We start from the raw sequence: 21,659 nt of genomic DNA, 5'->3' as shown, positions 1-21,659 counted from the left end.
CTCCTCATCTCTGTCTTAAATGGTCTACCGTGTGTTCTCAGATTGCGACCCCTGGTTCTGGACTCCTCCACCATCAGGAACATCCCTTCCTGCATCTACCCTGTCTAGTACAGTTAGAACTTTATAGGTTTCTATGAGATCACCCCTCATTCTTTTGAACTCCTGCCTATATAATCCTAACTGACTCAATCTCTCCTCATAGCTCAGTCCCAGGAATCAGTCTGGTAAACCTTCGCTGCACTCCCTCTAGAGCAAGAACATCCTTCCTCAGATAAGGAGACCAAAACTGCACACAATACTCCAGCTGTGGTCTTACCAGGGCCCTGTATAATTGCAGCAAGACATCCCTGCTCCTGTACTCGAAATCCTCGCGCTGTACATGATTATGAGGGGCATGGACAGGGTAGTTAGGGAACAGCTGTTTCCCTTCTTTGAAGGGTCAGTTGTGAGGGGACACAAGTTCAAAGCGAGGGGCGGGAGATTCAGGGGGGACAAGGAGACACAAGTTCAATGTGAGGGGAAGGAGGTTCGGGGGATTAGAGGAAAAACCTTTTACCCAGAGGGTGGTGATGGTCTGGAACGCACTGCCTGGGAGGGTGGTAGAGGCGGGTTACCTCACACCCTTTAAAATGTACCTGGATGAGCACTTGGCCACGTCATAACGTTCAAGGCTATGGGCCTCGATGGGATTAGGATTGGCAAATCAGGTGCCTTTCACGCGACGGTGCAGACTCGATGGGCCGAAGAGCCTTCCCTGCACTGCATTTTTCTATGATTCTGTGATACGACGGCCAACATACCATTTAATACCCGGGATGGTCTTTCAAGGAAAATGACGGAGGCTAAAGCTCTGGGATCATTTTGGTGGCCGTTAGATGCAGTTTCTACGCCTGGTAGGACAGGCCAGCTGGACAGTTTGCACCATCATCCTGCTGATATTTAGGAGTGTCCCACATACCACAACAGAGTAGTGCTCAGTGGGCAGAACTTTTTCTTAATCGCATGAAGAGGTGTGACCAGAGGTGGGCAGGTCCACAATTCCCCAACGCAGGCCGGTGTGCCAACACGTTCCCACCTCCAGGCGTCCCTTTTGGCTTTTTATATCCTCTCTGGTGCCTTTTACGGGGGCTCCCGCTTTGAGGGAGTAATTTCCATGTCGGACGGCATGATTGCCATTGGGAGGGCGTCTGCTTAGACCGCACCCTAGCCTATAATTCGACATGCCAAGTTGGGCATTCGATACCAATGCAGGAATGGGGTCCAGAAATTCTCCCGACATTGGGGTCTCGACCCAATCGGTTAGCCTTTCACCACATTTATTTCACAAGAGTCTCAAATTGCTGTGGTGTAGCAAGGTATTATCGACACAGCACTCACACACGCATATGCGGAAGATAACAGGCGCACGGTAGGTAGCCACCTTGAGTTAAAGATGTATCAGAAGCTCTTCGACCTTCCCGGAAGCTGACTGGCGACCGGTTGTGCACCTCGCGTTTCTGGGATGCCAGTGCCTCCATCGCCGGGTTGGGTGGCCTGATGCCAATCAGCGGTGGGGTCATCCTTGCCGCAGGTTGGTTGACAAGTACCACCTCCTTCAGAGACGGCGTGTCCTCCAGGATATTGAGCTCACTGTGCATCAATCCCATGTCGTATTCTGAATCGACACTCCCCAAGGGTGGATTGTTCCCTACGGTGAACAAGTTCCCTGCGATGGGGCAAAAAATACAATGGTTAGGACAAGAGAAAGCTGTCGGCTCAATTAAATCCAGTCAGTGGCACAGCCTCAAACCCTGTTGACTCAGCCCAAAAGTTCTTGTAACTTTGCAATGAATGAATAACAGAACAAAACAGCTGCTAATTTTATCAGTAAGGCCTCCGAGCCACTGTAAGAAGTCCTTCTGTTGTCACTTCCCAGTATTTTGCTGCCTTTACTGATGAAATGAAATGAAAATTGCTTATTGTCACGAGTAGGCTTCAAATGAAGTTACTGTGAAAAGCCCCTAGTCGCCACATTCCGGCGCCTGTTCGGGGAGGCTGGTACGGGAATTGAACCGTGCTGCTGGTCTGCCTTGGTCTGCTTTCGAAGCCAGCGATTTAGCCCTGTGCTAAACAGCCCCTGATGATGTGTACTAGATACACCCACCAAAATATTAATGGTGGAATTAAGTCTCTGCCCCAGTTATCATCATGAAAGCCTTACCAATGTTGGGTTTGAGGAATTGCTGCCCCATTCCTTAGGTCCAATGTGGTCATGGCAATGGGCGAGGGGTTTAAAAATATAAAGCATAACCCAAGCCAACAGACAGGAGCGCAATAGACTTTGGGTATGTGTAGTGGGAGATTTAATTGAAAGAAAATTCACACTTGGCTTTAAGCAAGTAAGTCTGTCCACGCCAACCAGAAGTGGGCAAGCAGGCAAGACTGGGAATACCATCAATAAGGTCAGGGGGGAGGGCGGGAGGTGGTTTCTGTGGTATCAGATCAGCGTACACAGACCTCAATCTGTTTCAGGAAGGCCTCAAGAACGGAAATGGAAATATTAGCACTGGGACAGCAAGATGAATTGGTGATCTGATTAAATCATTGACCTCTAGGTCAATTCCAATGCTGCTCGTGTTCAATCTTAGTCTCAACATCAACAATAACATTAACTGAGGGCAGCACGGTGGCGCAGTGGGTAGCACTGCTGCCTCACGGCGCCAAGGACCCAGGTTCGATCCCGGCCCCGGTCACTGTCCGTGTGCAGTTTGCACATTCTCCCCGTGTTTGCGTGGGTTTCGCCCCCACAACCCAAAGATGTACAGGTTAGGTGGATTGGCCACGCTAAATTGATCCTTAATTGGAAAAAATGAATTGGGTACTCTAAATTTAAAAATAACATTAACTGGGAAAAATGGAGCAAACGCAATTCCAGACCTATGCTTACTTGCAGTAGGCGGAATCTGAAATTAAACAGAATGATACAAGACAGATGAGGGCCATTCGGCCCATCCTTCCTGTGCTGGATATTTGAGAAATCCTATTAGTTCCACACCCCCTGCTTTCTCCTCATCACCCTGAAAATATTTCCCTTTCAAGTATATATGAAATTCCAAAGTTACAATTGACTTTCCTTCTATCCGCCCATCAGACAGTGCATTTCAGATCGTAACAACTTGCTGCATTAACAAAAGGCTCCTCTTCTGACGTCTGGTTCCTTTGCCAATTACCTTTTAATTTTTTTTTTTAAAGAGTACCCAATTTTCCAATTAAGGGGTAATTTAGCGTGGCCAATTCACCTACCCTGCACATCTTTTTGGGTTGTGGGGGTAAGACCCACGCAGACACGGGGAGAATGTGCAAACTCTACACGGACAGTGACCCGGGGCCGGGATCGAGCCCGCGAGGCAGCAGTGCTAACCACTGCGCCACCGTGCTGCCCGCTTTGCCAATTATCAGAGTCACAATTATAAAACAGTGTTATGACACCCTGGGCTAGGACACGGTCAATTTCAGCCCCAGTTGACCCAGACTCGCAACAAATTGAAATTAACTCTTAACTTTAAAAATACCGAAGTCTTTGGTCTCCGTCTACTCAATAACTACAGTCACCAGGTTTGTAAATTTAAACACAATCAATTAACAATAACTAGGATTATGTAGGCAACAAATTAAACTGGTTAACTATTATCTAATTTCTAATCCCCACCTCGTTAAACACACTCCACCCTCTACATACATCCACAAGACAAACAAAGAGGGGTGTAAAAAATACCACTAAAAGGAAAAGGATAAGAGACTCTGTTTCTAATGGATGTTTTCCAGTTAGATCTTTCTTCAGTCTAAGCCTCTAGGTGGAGGGAGAGGGAGAGCGACCGAGAGCGAGAAGAGTGAGAGAGAGAGAGACAGAGAGCGAGAGAGAGAGAAAGAGTGCAAGAGCGAGATATGCTGGGTCCTCTGAAAACCCCCAGCTGGTTCTGTTGCCAGGCAGAATACAGTCCTTGGCCAATCCATTGACTGCCAGCCAGCCAATCAAACTAAATCTCTCTGATCTCTCGGGTGCCAGATGGTCTGAGTTCTTCTGTTCAAAAGTTAAACCTCCATAACACAGTCGATTATTTTGAAACTTTTGAGTTCCTCACTTCCTCTGCTCCACTCAAAAGTATACGTCCATTAAGGATCCTTGGACCAAAAATGATAATGACAAAATAGGAAATAAGGGAATCAACTCAAAGAATATCCAAGGGCCAGTCTTGAGAACTGTACCTCAGATGGAGTGAACCTCTTGAGCAGAGGATGAGATAAAAGGAGAAATAAATACCATAAGACCTTCCTACCTGTGTTTGGCATCACCATTGGCTGGTTGGTTACTTCGGCGAGAGTGTGCCGCCTCTGGCCACAGCGCATTGCCTGAAATGATTCGTACACCTGAGCAGGATCCTCTTCGGAGTCATCCTCTGTCTCTATCCCCTCATCGATGGAAGTCTCCATCATATTGCTAGGAGATGATGGGCATCCCTTCCTTGCTATTACAGGAGGCAGAGGGTCCAGGAGACAACCATTGACCTGTGGAATTAGGCCAACGGGTTAGTTATCTTATACAACATCTTCTTGACGAGACTTTTGGAAGCTTGGCAAATTACTGTCCAACAAACACGCTAACTAGCCCCTTCGCTGATTTTCCCAGCTGGGGAATCCAGCCTCAACTGTATATCTTTCAGTTTTAAACAACCTGGGATATATTGTGGAAACAAAATACTGCAGATGCTAGAAATCTGAAATAAAAACGGAAAATTCTGGAAAGGCTGAGCAGGTCCCGCAGCATCGGTGGAGAGTTAATGTTTGGAGCCTGAATGACTCTTTTTCAGAGCTCGGAGCCTTTCCAGCATTTTCTGTTTTTATATCTGGGATATATTGGGCGGGATACTCCTCCCCCCCCCCCCGGTTGAGAACCGCCGGGGAGCGGCGTGAATCCCGCCCCCGCCGCCTGCCGAGTTCTCCGGCGCCGGGGATTTGGCAGGGGCGGGAATCGCGCCGCACCGGCAACGTCATCCCCCCCCCTCTCCCCCCACCCCCCCGGCGATTCTCCGGCCCGCAATGGGCCGGGTGACCGCCCGTTTTAGGCCGGACCCACCGGCGTAAATTACAACAGGTACTTATTGGCGGGACCTGGCTGCGTGGGGGGATCTGGCTCCGGGAGGTGCCCCCACGGTGGCCTGGCCCGCGATTGGGGCCCACCGATCCGCGGGCGGGCCTGTGCCGTGGGGGTAATCTATTCCTCCGCATCGGCTGCTATTCCTCCGCGATGGCCGACGCGGAGATGAGCCCCCCCTGTGCATGCGCTGGGATGACGCCAGCACAAGCTGGCGCTCCCGCGCATGCGCCAACTCGCGCCGGCTGGCAGAGGCCCTTTGGCGCCGGTTGGTGTGGCGCCAAGTCCCTTCCGCGCCGGCCGGCGCGGCGCAAACCACTCCGCCGCTGGCCTAGCCCCTGAAGGTGCGGAGGTGACTCATGCCTTTCAATCCCCAGTGGCCACATTCTGGCGCCTGTTCGGGTACACGGAGGGAGAATTCGGAAAGTCCAAATTACCAAACAAGCACGTCTTTTGGGACTTGTGGGAGGAAACTCGGAGCACCCGGAAGAAACCCACGCAGACACGGGGAGAACATGCAGACTCCGCACAGACAGTGACCCACACTGGGAATCAAACCCAGGACCCTGGTGCTGTGAAGCAACAGTGCTAACCACTGTGCTACCCTGCCGCCCACATTAGCACCGATCACAGCATGCGGAGCACGGAATCAGATTATATGGCCCAGCTGGTCCTTGTGGAATTTATGCTGCACACAATCCTCCCCCTATCCCTCTTCATTTAAACCTGTCAGTATATCCTTCTATTCTTTCTCCCTCATTTATCAGTCTATCTTCCCTTTAACTGTTTCTACAATTGGGTGTTCTCCGGTAAAGATCCAAGAATATAAACACATTTAGAAAACTACAGGGGCCTGCAGTTGCAATAGCTTATTACAAAACGGAAGGATATTGGAGGAACGGAAAATGGGTGCTGAAGTAGAAGGTGTAATGTTCCCATATTTTTTCCAGAGTGTCACGCTCTGACTGAAAACCAGCAACGAGCTCTTCAGCTGCACAGCCGAGTTTTTCGTCCAGATTTCCAGGCAGTTTGAGAAAGAAAGTGGACGTGGGGCGAAATTCTCCAGAAACGGCGCGATGTCCGCCGACTGGCGCCCAAAACGGCGCAAATCAGACGGGCATCGCGCCACCCCAAAGGTGCGGAATGCTCCGCATCTTTGGGGGCCGAGCCCCAACCTTGAGGGGCTAGGTCGGCGCCGGACGAATTTCCGCCCCGCCAGCTGGCGGAAAAGGCCTTTGGTGCCCCGCCAGCTGGTGCGGAAATGACATCTCCGGGTGGCGCATGCGCGGGAGCGTCAGCGGCCGCTGACAGCATTCCCACGCATGCGCAGTGCAGGGAGTCTCTTCTGCCTCCGCCATGGTGGAGACCATGGTGGAGGCGGAAGGGAAAGAGTGCCCCCACGGCACAGGCCCGCCCGCGGATCGGTGGGCCCCGATCGCGGGCCAGGCCACCGTGGGGGCACCCCCCGGGGCCAGATCGCCCCGCGCCCCCCCCAGGATCCTGGAGCCCGCCCGCGCCGCCTTGTCCCGCCGGTAAGGTAGGTGGTTTAATTTACGCCGGCGGGACAGGCATTTTAGCGGCGGGACTTCATCCCATCTGGGCCGGAGAATCGCGGGGGGGGGCCAACCGGCGCGGCGCGATTCCCGCCCCCACTGAATATCCGGTGCCAGAGAATTCGGCAACCGGCGGGGGCGGGATTCACGCCAGCCCCCGGCGATTCTCCGACCCGGCGGGGGGTCGCAAAATTTCGCCCGGGATTTACGCCATCAGTCCAGCGACGCCGGCTCCACAGAAATCGGGGTCCCATCCATCTTAAAAGACCACCCCAATCAGCACTGAAAGTAAAGAGGCTCCCAGCTCTTCCCTATGGACATGGAGGCCACACCCCTCCCAAGCACGGGGACCCACCACCACCACAGCACAAGCAATGGGGCTTCCCTCCCCCCACAATGCCAACAACAGGGCAGCGCACCCCTCCCAACATCAGGGATCCCCCCCCCCCTCCCCTTCAGGCCCAGAAATTGAAATGGTGATTATCCTCCTCATAGGCATCAGCACCCCCTCTTCCCCACACACAAGGGGGAACCCCTCACATGGTACTGCCCAGAGAGCCCACCCACCCTGGGGAACCCCGACTGACTCATGCCTTTAAATAGCTGTTGTAAACCTTGCTGGTATGAATATTCAGTGATTTGGTGGGGGGGGGGGGGGGGGGGATCATATGGCAGGGGTGCTTGCCAATTATATATCAAGGTATTTAAATATATTGCAAATGAGGTTCTCGCCCTTTCCGGGTGGGAATCTCGTTACATCATCGGCGAGGGCATGCAAAAATCGGGAAATGCGATCGGGCTGGTGTGGATCGAGTTTCCCCACTCTGCCGATATTTTGCGCCCGGGACGCCGTTCTCGCCGACGGCTAACACGGGGGCAAAATCGGCCCCAGGAAATGTGTCACTTAAAATTTCTGAACCGTTGCAGACATGGCTTTCAGACAGTCTCACAGGGAACTGGGACACGTCCTGCCACTGTGTTCAGTCAGAAGATTCTGCAAATACCAAAGGCCCGTCTGCCGTTTTGCTCCCTCCCTCTCTCTCTCAGTTTATTAGTGAATGCCTTGTCTGAGTCACATCCTCCCGGAGCAGCAATTCTGTTTTCACCATTTATGAGATGGAGCACTCTTGTTCTATGCCACATGTGCTTTCCCCCCTCCCCATCCAAATCCCACAGACATCCTCACATTTTAAAACAATGAAATCAGAAGTCACTTGTCAGTTCATCTCTTGATGTTAAATATTTGTCAAAATTGCTTACAGATGACAGGCTTTCTGAGGTGCACATTTCAGAGTGCGCACTACCCCCCCCCCCCCCCCCCCAGCAAATGGCTCCACAAATGGGAATTTTATTGTCGTCAGAAATTTGTTGAAGGGGGTGGGGGATAGATTGTTGGACAAGTTTTCAAACAGATCAAATACACAAATCGATCGCCAATCTGTGTTGGCGATGGGATTGCCTACAGATCCTCCCTGGGTTACAGGGGTAACAAATCAGCCTGGATCTCCACTCTAGATCATAATCCAATGATTGCTCTGGAACGCACTTGCACAGACATTGGGCGAGGACAAAATTGTCCTGGATAACGTACTTGGTACCAATAATAGTGGCGGCTCTGGTCCTCCCAGCTCTGGAGCCAGAGGGTTTGGATTTGACTGCCACTCCAGGATTTGAGCTCAATACTCTTTGCTGACACTCCAGTGCAGAGCTGAGGGAGTGCAGCACTGTCACTGCCATTTCTCGGATGAAAACATTCAACTGAACGAGCCCCAGTCAGCCCTCTTAGCTGGGCATAAAGGTACCAAAGCATTATTTCAATGAAATGCAGTGGAGTCGTTTATCCCCAGTGTCCTGGCCAATATTGAACACGTAATCAACATCACAAAAATAAATCAGGTTATCCAGTCATTAGCAGGTTGCTGTTTGCAGGAGTTTACTATGTGTTTCCTACACTAACAGCGGTAAACACACTTCAATACAAAGTACTTGTTGAGACACCCTGAGCTCATGAGAGGTGCTATATAAATGCATGTATTTTTTCCCCCACGCACACTGTTTAGTGCAAGAGTTATTTTAATGTTCAATACATTCCTCTAATTGGACTTAAGTGGAAGGAGAATGCAGATCAGAGGTAAAGTCACATCACTGGCAACTATTCTCCAACCCACACTCCCTTCTAATGGGGCTCCACACCGGAAGTGCAGAATTTATCCTATAATCTGTATCCCAAACTCTCAGTAACCCGCCCCCTGCAGAAAGGAAGCAAGTTTGTAGGTGGGGCCACAATCCCAAATTAAACTGCATTGTCGTACTGCAAGTTAATTCACTTGGTAAAGCACGGCATCAATAACCTGAATTCATAGAAAACTACAGTTTTAAACTTGGTTCTTTATAAAAGCCTTCCTTGTTGAACAAACCTGCTCTACATCACTTGGCAACACAGGAGGAATCCATATTAAATGCCAGAGTCCATTGTTAATGACAGATGCACTGATCCTGCAGCTCCTGCATTTGTCATCATCAAATTAAGTCTATAAATGTCTGAAGTATGCGCCAACATTGGGTTTTAAAAGAGTTAATAGGTTTAAAATGATGGTTGCGCCCTGCTGTGCTAACTGGCCTGTTCTTTCATCCATTGCTCACAGAAACCGCAGCACAGGAGGAGGGTATTTTGCCCACCACAGCTGTGCGGGTGCAGGCTCTTCGATTGCAGCCGTCCCCTCCGAACATCTCTCGGCATTAGCGCTAACTCATCAGCATCTCATTACGAGGATATACAAGCTGGGCTTACTTTGGCAGGGGAGCAAGTATAATAATGGATACAAAAGGAAGCATGGTTAATTCCCGACAATGCCACAATTGTGCCGCACTCAAACATGTACATAGGGAACTGAATCCTGTAATTAGATTCAAGTACAGGCAGGGCGCTGGGCCTACCGTTCCCCCAACGCCCACACCCAGCACTCGAGTGAATTCCCGGTGGAAAGGAGCGTGCGCTGTTGGGAATTTCTCTTCTGCAGGATGCAGAGGAGACAGCAAGTGTGAAAAACTACCGTAAATCTTCATATTCCAGTGTTTCAACACATTGTGAGTCACGTCCGTCTCCCCCAAGGCAATATTTAGCACCGCAGTTTTTTTTAAAAGTTACAGCTAATTATATCTGCGTTAATCTGGAAGGTTGCAGGCAGCCAGACAGCTACCTGAGCTAATAATGCCCTCCACTACAGAATCACAACCTCAGGGCTCTTTAAAGTCAGTTAAGGGCTATGATTAGTGTGAATGGGCTTCCTCCCTGCCTACCTTTTGTAATCTACTTTTGTTCAGGCACCGTATACGGAGGTGATAATTGCAGAGACTGCCTTCAGAAATACCTACCATTCACTGAAATGACACAAAAATGAGAAGGGTAAAAGGAATCGCTGAAGCACCAACAATTGGTGGCTGCATTTGCTGGGGTTATCTATCGGATACAGGAGCGCCAAATCGGGGGCGCCTGTAATTTAAAAAAACCCCACTGACTGCTGACTTAGTGCAAGGTGCTGCATCCTGCCCTCAAGACAATGCCTTGCCATTTAAAGATTTAAAAAGAAAATTGCATTCATCTAGTCCTTTCCACAACCGCCGGGGGTCTCGATGCAGCGAATTAATTTTAAAGTGCAGTCACTGTTGTAAAGTGGGAAACAAAGAACAAAGAAATGTACAGCACAGGAACAGGCCCTTCGGCCCTCCAAGCCCTGCTGCCCGACTAAACTACAATCTTCTACACTTCCTGGGTCCGTATCCCTCTATTCCCATCCTATTCATGTATTCGTCAAGATGCCCCTTAAATGTCACTATCGTCCCTGCTTCCACCACCTCCTCCGGCAGCGAGTTCCAGGCACCCACTACCCTCTGTGCAGTTGATTTGCGCACGGCAAGATCCCACAAACAGCGACATGGTAGTGATCAGATCATCCGTTCTGGCGATTGTGGTTACTTGAGAACACAAAGCAGGTAGTCAAATGCGTTGTTTAAAAGAAGGAACTTAAAGATTATTATTATAAAAGCGAATCTTGCTTACAAGTTATCCTCTTACAGACCGAGAAAACCCACCCAAAGCTCACACCTGCTCATAACCCTCATCAGACGCCAGTAAAAACAATTACATAGGGGAACGGCTTAGAAGAACAATCAGCAAGAGTGATGTTGACTGAGAGATCAATATTGGCTAGGATATGAGGGATAATGTTTGCCTGCAAAATGGTACCATGGGGTCTTTTGATGTCCACCCAAGCAGGCAGGTGGGTCCTCAGTTTAACATCTCATCCAACAGCGCAGCACACCTTCTGTACAATGCTGCACTGTCAGCCATAGTTTTAGTGCTCAATCCAGGAGTGGGACCTGAAGCCCGAACTTTGTGATTCAGAGGCAAGGAGAAACACCTTCCCTCAAGAGGGTGTGGAGGCCAAGTCACTGAGTATATTTAAGAAGGAAACAGATAAGTTTTCCAGACACCCAAATGCATCAAGGGGTATGGGGAGAGAGTGGGAGTATGGGCGTTGAGATCAGCCTTGATCATGTTGAATGGCTCGAGGGACTGAATGACCTATCCCTGTTCCTATTTCCTGTGTGCTACTAACTGAGGCACAGTTGAACTTCCTCAGCAGCCTGGGTCCGCACAGGATGGCAGTAGGTAAGTGCCAGGTTTTACCACCTGCCCATCAAATTTCGGGCAAGTAGATAAGGTCACAATGTCCACTTTGATCCAGTCCACCATGAACTCTATACCAAAGGAATCTCCAGAGAAACAGGGTCTGCAGTTTCTCCCCTGCTACACTCTCCCCACAAGAATTCCATAATATCCATTTAACCGTACACTTACTCTGCAATGCACACTTTCACCAAAATAATAAATAATCCAGTTGCTTACTGACCGGAGACTGGTAACTATGCCGTGAGGCTTGTTAACAACAACCTGGATGTATATAGCACCTGTAACATAGGAAAACGCACCTAGGCATTTTTCACAGGACCATTTTCAAACTGGATTCGACACCAAGCTGCATAATGTAACCTTACTCTCTCTCTCTCCCCCCCCACCCCCCATCCCGCGCTCTCTCTGCCCCCCCCCCCTTCTCTCTCTCTCTCTCTCTTATCCCCTTTCCTCGATATTCATTGCCACATTTTAAAACCAACTCAGTAACAAACCTTGGGAGTGTTGATATCTTCCTCCATGAAGCCCAATTCTGGCTGGCAACCGGCTTGCAGGAAGGAGAACGCGTCCACAGGGGAAGGTTGCGGCAAGATGGGGGACCTCAGCAGTCTGACGTTCGGTGACAGAAGACTCACCTGGGGCACGGCAGGACTTGCCTGAAAGGAAATGAAAGTGTTGGTACATATTTTTGAAATACGATGCATAGTTTTTGACCGTTTACAATTCTTTCCCTTGCTTGAGAATGATCTTTAATCCTCTGCCCCCTCAGGGAACAGTAAAGAAATAAGCCCCGTCCTGGAACAGGTGTCTAACCCAAACACCTGTTCATCAATGCGAGTTCAAGACAGCAAATGTCAGCAAAGTATTCAACCATGACAGGGGCATCATTTTAAATGCAGTCTTGTCCTGACATTGACATCTCGATGGGGGCGTTGGGGCGGAAGGAGTTTGGGAAAAGGGGAGAGAAGTTCTTCTGTGTGTAACATAAACAGATCCTATGGATAGAGCAAAGTAAAATACAGTGGATGCAGGAAACCGGAAATTAGCATTAAAAAAAAGTGTGTGTGTGTGGGCGGGGGGGGGGGGGAGGGGAAAGAGGAAACAAAAACTGGCGTTTATTCGTTCTTTTCACGATTGCCAGAAGTCTCCATAAGACATAGGAGTAGAATTAGGCCACTCGGCCCATCGAGTGTGCTCCGCCATTCAATCATTTTAAAAATAAATTTAGAATACCCAATTCTTTTTTTTTCCCAACTAAGGGGCAATTTAGCGTGGCCAATCCACCTACCCTGCACATCTTTGGGTTGTGGGGGCGAAACCCACGCGAACACGGGGAGAATGTGCAAACTCCACACGGACAGTGACCCAGAGCCGGGATCGAACCTGGGATCTCGGCGCCGTGAGGCAGCAGCGCTAACCCACTGCGCCGCCGTGCTGCCCCTCCGCCATTCAATCATGGCTGATATCTCAAAGTGCTGCACGGTCACTGAAGTACTTTTGAACTGTTGTGATGTAGGAATTGCGACAGCCCATTTGTGCGCAGCAAGCTCCCACAAACAGCAATTTGACAATGACCAGATAATCTGGGCGGGATTCTCTCAGCCCTGGGCTGGGCCGGAGAATCCCTGGAACCGGCGCGGATCGCGCCATGCCGTCTCAACACCATTGGCGCCGGCATGGTCGACGCGGCGCCAGTCGGGGGCCATTCTATGCACCCCCCCCCCTGGCCGATTCTCGGCTCGGGATGGGCTGAGCGGCCATAGCAGAAAACCCGAATCCCGTCGGCGCCTTTCTGATCTGCTCTCAGCCGGTGGGACCTCGGCGTGGAAGGGTCCGGGGGCCACCTGTGGGGGATCGACCCGGGGGGGGGGGGGGGCCTCCGTTGTGGCCTGGCCCGCGATCGGGGCCCACCGATCGGCGAGCCGGCCTCTCGGGCTGGAGGCCACCTTTCATCCGCGCCGGCCCCTTCAGCCCTACGCCATGTTGCGTCGCGGCTGGGGCGGAGAAGGGAGCCACTGCACGCGTTGGCGCCCGTGACACTGCACATGCGCGAACCCCGCGGCGCCCAGTTGACACCGGGATCAACAGCTGGAGCTGCGTGAGCCGCTCCTGTGCCGTGCTGGCCCCCCTGTAGGGGCCAGAATTGCTGATCCTGAGGCCGTGTTGACGCCGTCGAGAAACGCGACGCCGTTTCTGACGGCGTCAACACTTAGCCTCAGGATCAGAGAATCCCGCCCACTGTTTTGTGATGTTGACTGAGGGATGAAGATTGGCCAGGACACGGGGGAGGGAAATAATGTCATGGGATCTCTTACATCCACCGGAGCAGCCAGGTGGGGCCTGGCTTTAGCATCTCCTCTACAAGGTGACACCACCAGCAGTGCAGCACTCCCTCAGGGCTGCATCAAGTGTCAGCCTTGGATTCTGAACCTAGAGAATGGGAGGTAATAGTGTGACCAACTGAGGCACAACCCTCAGGGAATTCAGCAGTGTCCATGGAAAGAAACAATGGTTAACCCGTTTTGGGTTGATGATCTTTCACCATGGGGGCGACACGGCGGCGCAGTGGTTAGCACAGCTGCCTCACGGCACCGTCGACCCAGATTCAATCCCGGCCCCGGGTCACTGTCCATGTGGAGTTTGCACATTCTCCCCGTGTCTGCGTGGGTCTCACCCCCACAACCCAAAAGTTGTGCAGGGCAGGTGGATTGGCCACGCTAAATTGCCCCTTAATTGGGGAAAAAAAAAAAATTGGATACTCCAAATTTTAAACAAAGATTCATGGTTGTTCGGTAACATCCCTCCCCTTTATAAGCACAAACCTTCAAATATTGACACAGGAAGGCGGTGGCGTGCCAGTAACAGACCTAAACGGTCAGCGGAGCAGCACTGCCAGAAAATATCCGGGACCCGCGCTCATGAAATCCCAGCTGAAAAGTTTGGCAAGTTGCGACGGCGATTTCACCGAACGGAAAGATTTTCAGATAAGAGAAAAGCCAACAGCAGGAGATGTGCGGAAGAAGCGAAGAGGCTAGCTAAGTGGAAGCAGGAAACCTTCAACAGCCCTTAGCGCGCCAAACAGCCAGTTTGGGTTGGGCATGGGTGGGGGCGGGGGGGCAAGGTCTCCATTGAGACCCCGCTCTGGACAAATTTCAATGATATGGAATATTTGATGGAAGGTGGGAGAATTGCCTCATCCAAGCAGCTGATGATCCACCTTATCCCACTCTTTTGCGGTTCCTCAAAACGGCTGCTGTACTTGGAACTGAAATAATGACGGTGATTTTAACTCTCCTCAAACCAGTGGAACCTGTCCAGATGGGAAGTTAAAACTTCCAGGAGGAAGCCATCCCGTCGACTGTGATTTTTACACAGACTGCTGGACGGACACTGAAGCTGCCCATTCCAAGTCAACTGGGTACTTGTTTTTTTTTTTTAAAAGTACACCACCAGGGCCTCAACTCCCTTAACTCGAGGCACAGCAGGATGCTGGGGCGCATTGCAGATTTGCGCTTCATCACTGTACAACGCAGGCTATGACCAGCAGGCAGCAGAACAGGGTGCATGCCGCAGGAAGAGCTGCAATGGGGGATCCAGGCCTTACTGTACAAAGCTCAACCAGGGACGAATTGTCACTTTTGAAGGGTGCAGCCAACTAGATGCTGAGGTCCCCCCCCCCCCCCCCTTCGGAAGGTGCACACCCCCCCCCCCCCCCCCCCCCCCCCCCAAGAAGATGCATGCCACAAAGTAAGCACGGCCAGATTCCAGTCATGAATAAGTGGTGGCGTGGAGTCCAACACACAGCAACGCAACCCCCCCCCCCCCCACAAAAATATATCTACAAACACTTCTCTGCCAAAACTAGGGCTGGGATCTTCCAGTGCCCTCCTGGCAGGACCCGTCGCGGGAGATTAGGCGGAAAGTCCATTGACCTTCGGCAAAACCGGATGACCCCGGCGGTGGACGGAGCCAGGAAATCCTGCCCAAAATCAATGGACGTTTGGCTGCCTATCCGAATTTTCCGCCCCGCCCACGAACAATCCCGGCCGCACCTTTCACAAAAAGGAACTTTTGAAGTGCGCAGATGAGGTAGGCGATCAGGATTTTGGCAACAGGTGAATTTTTAGTCTGTCTTATTACGAATGCTTATTGCATTTCACATCAGTCAAAATCATAAAGGAGTTTTGATATTAAAACAAAAGGGAGAAACTTGTTTTCACTGGTAGCAGAGTGTCTAACCAGAGGACATAAATTTAAGGAAATTGTTGGGGGAAAAAAAAAAATCAAGGGCGAGGATGAGAATACTTTTAAACACTGCATGCTGTGATTTGGAATGCACAATCTGAAAAACTGGTGTGGAATAGTCAAGACGTGCTTGAAGGGAAATAAAGCAGCAAGACGACGGGGCACGATCTGGAGCATGGGACTTATTGGATAGCTCTTTCAAAGAGTTGGCAGGGGTACAATAGGCTGAAGAGCCTCGCTCTGTTGTGTATCATCCTATGATTCAGAATCCAAACACTTCCTGTGACTCTGTGTGTTGGAGTTCCCAATATAGAATGCAACTCAATATGGTCATGAAGGAGTTGAGGGGAGGAAGGCTTAATGTTCGGCTCAATTAGTTCTTCAATTAACATTCAGTTAATCAGCACCACAGGCGCAAGGAGGGAAACAGCTTAAAACAGATCTTAGTGAATCACTGGCAAAATCCAAGTGTGAAGAGAACCATAAATAATTCAAAACATCATGGGATGTTCTGTATTTTTAGCAAAACTACACACTCCCAAAAGCGCTGTACATTTAAGAAGTCTCAATAAAATCCTTTGCTGCTGATAAAGCACAAGGTTATACAAAAGACTTGAGCTGTGAAGTGTAAAAATAGACCAAAAATATTTTTAAACACAAGCACTAACCTGCACTATTAAGCCAGTACATGAATCGATCACAGCGTAAACTGGTGCAACCTGCGGAGCAGAGGGTGGTAACCTTTGGGCTATCGTTACTTCGCCCATTGCAGTGCACGGTACATACACAAGTGGCATGGCGACCGTCGGGTGATTATGGCATTACCTTGGCAACACTTTGTTCAGCGATCGTGCTTGGCCGTCGCTGCCGTGCGTCAAGCCTCTGGTCTACGGGGAAGCTGCTTCTGTGAGACTTGAGCCTCTCCACCAGCAGATAATAAATCGCAGCAAAATGGTTATAACTCTTGTTCTGTAGAGACTGCGTAAAATGGCAAAAGAGAAGGCAAAAATCAAAAGGGAAACGGACGAGGAGCTACAGGAAACATCGCATCATGTTCCAGTTTATGGAGCACGGGGGGGAAAAAAAAACACACAAAGCCAACACAGCGATGATGTGAGAATTGGACTTTAAAAAAAAAAAAAATTTAGTTTACCCTTTTCATTTTTTCCAATTCAGGGGCAATTTAGCGTGGCCAATCCACCTACCCTGCACATCTTTGGGTTGTGGGGGCGAAACCCACGCAAACACAGGGAGAATGTGCAAACGCCACACGGACAGTGACCCAGAGCCGGGATCGAACCTGGGACCTTGGCCCGGTGAGGCAGCAATGCTAACCACTGCACCGCTGTGCTGCCCTGAGAATGTGATGAATTATCAGGGATCTCAGGGAAGCGACCTTGCTCAAACCTTGCTGTCCTTAACCCTTGTGTGCTTTGCACACCATTTCTCAGTCCTCTCTGATCAATGCAACCTTTGTGCTCGTTGATTACTCGGCTGTCGGGATCTTTTTTCTTTAGTTACGGGCGGCACGGTTGCACAGTGGATAGCACTGTTGCTTCACAGCGCCAGGGTCCCAGGTTCGAATCCCACTTGGGTCACTTTCTGTGCAGAGTCTGCAAATTCTCCCCGTGGTCTGCGTGGGTTTCCTCCGGGCGCTCCGGTTTCCTCCCACAAGTCCCGAAAGACGTGCTTGTTAGGTGAATTGGGCATTCTGAGTTCTCCCTCTGTGTACCCAAACAGGTGCCGGAATGTGGCGACTAGGGGTTTTTCACAGTAACTTCATTGCAGTGTTAATGTAATCCTACGTGTGACAATAATAAAGATTATTATATGAATTGTGGGCAAGTTAGGTCATCTTTGACTTACTCCTCGTGCCATCAATCTCACTTAAGTGGGCAAGGGAGGGACGATCTTCAGGCACGGGGATGAATCACCCGTGACAGCATTTAACTTCGTGATTTTGTTTCTGGAGTGGGAAGAGTGTGATTACATTAATCCGAGTGATGTTCCGAGAGAAGCAACAAAAAAAAAATTTTTTTTTAAAAATACCCACAGTTGAAAATCTTTTCCAGCAATTAAAAGGAGGAAGGATAACAAAAAGGGAAAGACTTCATCAATGGGGAGAATTTTCCGCACACCCCACCCAGTGTTTCGCGGCGGCAGGGGTTTGGGGGGGTGGGTCTACCATTGGCAGTCGGTGGGATCTACTGGCTGTTAACGGTGTTTCCCGTTGAATGCAACCCTCACCGCCGTGAAACCGGGGGTGCACCGTTGGCAGGAACGGAAGATTCCGCCAGCGTGAACAGCCAGAACATTCCGGCCGCAGAGTTTGATATTGATCCCCGGAATTCAGGATTGAAACAAACAAGGCTCGTCATTATTAAAGCCATTTCTTTTTTTTTTAATTTAAAGTGCCGAATTCTTTCTTTTTGTTCCAATTAAGGGGCAATTTAGCGCGGCCAATTCACCTACCCTGCACATCTTTGGGTTGTGGGGGTGTGACCCACGCAAACACAGGGAGAATGTGCAAACTCCACATTCTTATTCAAGCCACTCCTTATTAAAGCTACTCCACTCCTTATTAAAGCTACTCCACTCCTTATTAAAGCCATCTCTAACTATTTGCCCATTCAGATGATCTGGCTGTGGAAACTGTTACAAAGTTTAAAAAAAAAAAAATTTAGAGCCCCCAATTCATTTTTTCAAATTAAGGGGCAATTTAGCGTGTTCAATCCACCTACCTTGCACATCTTTGGGTTGTGGGGGTGAAACCCACGCAAACACGGGGTGAATGTGCAATCTCCACACGGACAGTGACCCAGAGCCGGGATCGAACCTGGGACCTCGGCGCCGTGAGAATGCAGTGCTAACCAATGTGCCACTGTGCTGCCCTTACTGTTACAATGTTTTATGAAGACTGAAACAATAGGTTATATCAGGGTGCAGAGTGTGTTTCTCTCACACACAAGGCTTCAAGTAAGCTCACGTCCACCAGGCACTTGGAGCTGCTCAACTCTGGTGGTTAAGGTGGAAAAAACAAGGGATGGGGCAGCACATTGTGACGGTGGTTAGAGCTGCTGTCTCACAGTGCCAGGGACCCAGCTTCAATTCCGGCCTGGGGTGACTATCCATCTGGAGTTTGCACGTTCTCCCCGTGTCTGCATGAGTTTCCTCCGGGTGCTCCGGTAACCTCCCACAGCCCAAAGATGTGCAGGGTAGGAGAATTGGCCACGCTAAATTGCCCTTTAGTGTCTACGGGTCAAGTGGAGTTACTGGGTTATGGGGATAAGGCGGGGGAGTTGGGCTGAAGTAGGATGCTCTTTCAGGGGGTCGGTGGAGACGTGATGGGCCGAATGGCCTCCTTCTGCTCTGTGGGGACCCTATAAAATGAACGACCCCTTATTCGTTCTAGATTCGCCCACAAGAGGAAACATCTCCGCATCCACCCTGTCAATACCCCTCAGGAAGATAACGGCTTACTCTTCCAAACTTTACTAGTGGCACCGAGAACACAGATTGAAGAAAACGTGACACTTGTCTCAACCAAAATATGCACTCTTTGTTTACCTCAATGGTTTTCTGCTGGTCAATCCCCAGGCTATGCATCAGTCGTAGAACTTGTTCATTGTATTCTCCCACAGCTGATTCATTCTCAGTGGCCTGGGGATACACGATTGGTCGCTGTACTGGTACCTCAGTTAGCATCCATTTGTGCTCCTTTATCTGGGCAATTGTGAGCCTTTTGGAAGGATCCAAGACCAGCATGCGTCGAATAAGGTGTTCACAGTCTGGCAGGTAAGAAAGTCAATGAGTTGAGGATATGGTCATCAATAACTGGTTCACACACTGATCAAGGGTCTTACAAACAGACATTTGTCCAATAGTTTGCTTTAAATAATTGATGAACATTCATGTTCTTGGGTAAATGTGCTACCGGGTGCGGTGCTAAGAGCTTGAAGGTTCTCGGTTTTATATCTGGCCTCTGCTGAGTGCTGCATCTGGAGATTCACCATTGGTCTCATGTTTCTCTGGGCTGGACAACGAAAAGGAAACAGCCACTGTTTTCCCCGGGGCTGCTCCCCAATCTCTATCCAAGGACTCCTGCAGGATAGGGCGTGCCACCGTTTCCCCTCATGTGATGCCATGGCCAAACAGGCCGCCACATTCACCAGCTGGGCGTACTCGCGATCGAGAACCCGGGTGAGGGTGGCTGGACCCACAGCAGTGAGGTGGCAGAAAATTGGGACGGAGAGGAGGAAAAGGGATCTCCAAGGGTACCAGAAAAGGAATCATCTCATCACTCTCTTCAATTCCAAGATGAATGTGCAAGTTTCTGGCAAGGCGAGCATTTGTTGGCCATCCCTAATGGCCGTGACCTGAGTTTGCCATTTCGGACCATGTCACCCACATTCTTGCCGCAGGGCAGGAGTCACATGTACTCCAGGCCAGGTAAGGTTGGCAGATTTCCTTCCTTAATGGACATTAGTGAAATCAAGTTGCTTTTTACAACAATGAATAACAGTTCACTCAGATCAGACTTCAAGGCCAGAATTATTGGCCGGTCTTCTCCATTAACCTCCGCTCCTATTGGTGATCCAGTTCGGGTAGAGAATGGAGCATCCTTTGAAAAACAGGCATCAACCCGTTGTTGTTATGCACCGATCCACCGGGGGCAGCAGCACGCTACCAGCCCCGCATCGGCGGAGACATGTAAATTAAAGTCGCACCCCCCGCCCTCCCCACCACCCCTCACCTTCATGCTCCCATCCCCTCATCGGGAACTCCACCGTTGGTGCCAGGTTGGCCTGACATTTCAGACCTGACACGGTGGAGCCCGAAGGCGGCGGGGGGGGGGTGGTATCAAGGGGGTCAGGGCATTGATGGAGTACTCCTGTGCTGCTGCCAGACCGGGGGGGGGGGGGGGGGGGGGCAATGGTCCTCTGTATGACAGCAGAAATCGATTAGCTGCTTTTGATGTGGTGAGGAGCTATAAATCATAGCAAGAGCATTTATAAATGTTGTGGTTAGCATCAAAGCAGGGCACTGGAGATGCATTCAAGCCTGAAGGCAAATATAAATAAACCAAGCACCTGTGTCTGGACCAACAAAACTGTCAATCACTGGCTAGTGAAATGTATTGCTGTGTGAAATTGAATTGAAGATTTCCATTTCAATGGCTGTCAGGGGATTTGAAGCCCTGTCAAGGGTACTTGGCTCCGAGGAAGCCTCTGACACTTTTTAGCAGCTGTTGCATTAAAGACGTTTGTCTGAGACAGCAGATGTTAGGAAAGGGTAAGCGGAATTGCAGGAATTGTTCACATGACTGCTCTTAGGGAGGGGCCACTGATTGAGGGGGGTGTTGTGGGGAGAGAGTGACCAGTTATTTCTGCGTTGGGAGGGCGGGGTATCCTACTTGTCAGCCCCGGGGGGGGGGGGGGGGCACCTGCTCAAAATTGTGGCCCGATACTGGGATTACAACAGAATCCAGCAAACTCTCCACCATGCACGTATGTGCATGGACATGAAAAGAGACTCGTATAGCTGCCCCCCCCCTCCCCCAGTGCCAACAGACACCAGGCCCAATTCTCCTAATTAGGCTCGAGAATGGAGAATCCCAAGCATTAACTGAATTGAAATTCCATGAGCTACCATGGTGGGGTTCGAACCCATTTCCCCAGACTTCTAGATGACTAGCCCCATGGCGTTACTGCTAAGCTGCTACAGTTTACAGCTACTCCTTTAAAGCTGTGGGACACTCCGAGGCTTAGGCCTTACACCTCAAACAGGACAGCAAAAACTTTGTCAAGTCGATACTTTCATCTGAGCAAAATAAACGACATTGTCTAGTGCGAGCTACACACCTGGCCATGTGCAGTGTGCCACTAATGGCGGGGAGCCCGTTTTCTGCCTAAATGGCCAATTGTACAAAACTGAATTCCAAGAACCAAGTTACTCATGGATCAGTTATTCCATTTGGCTCGAATATATTTTGTGCCCAGCAGATCCAGCTTTCAATCTGATCTTGTTATTTCTGACC

At 50.1% G+C, this 21,659-nt stretch overlaps 1 protein-coding gene across 4 annotated transcripts in view; it reads right to left on the bottom strand.

Annotated features, from left to right (window-relative positions):
• The window catches only part of LOC140398199 (serine/threonine-protein kinase SIK2-like), a 164,965-nt gene that overhangs the window by 15,453 nt on the left and 127,853 nt on the right, over positions 1–21,659 (bottom strand). For 3 of the 4 annotated variants that reach the window (XM_072486562.1, XM_072486564.1, XM_072486560.1), the window contains exons 7-11: positions 19,190–19,410; positions 16,448–16,600; positions 11,872–12,033; positions 4,317–4,545; positions 1,421–1,705 (exon numbers count right to left, since the gene is read on the bottom strand). In XM_072486562.1, the coding sequence (XP_072342663.1) occupies positions 1,421–1,705; positions 4,317–4,545; positions 11,872–12,033; positions 16,448–16,600; positions 19,190–19,410 (1,050 nt within the window). The remainder of the gene's footprint in view (positions 1–1,420; positions 1,706–4,316; positions 4,546–11,871; positions 12,034–16,447; positions 16,601–19,189; positions 19,411–21,659) is intronic. The other variant, XM_072486563.1, reaches the window with a different exon arrangement.

This window comes from Scyliorhinus torazame, chromosome 21, assembly GCF_047496885.1.
Source record: "Scyliorhinus torazame isolate Kashiwa2021f chromosome 21, sScyTor2.1, whole genome shotgun sequence".
In the NCBI taxonomy this organism is placed as follows: Eukaryota; Metazoa; Chordata; class Chondrichthyes; order Carcharhiniformes; family Scyliorhinidae; genus Scyliorhinus; species Scyliorhinus torazame.
This window is presented reverse-complemented; position numbering and strand designations above follow the sequence as displayed.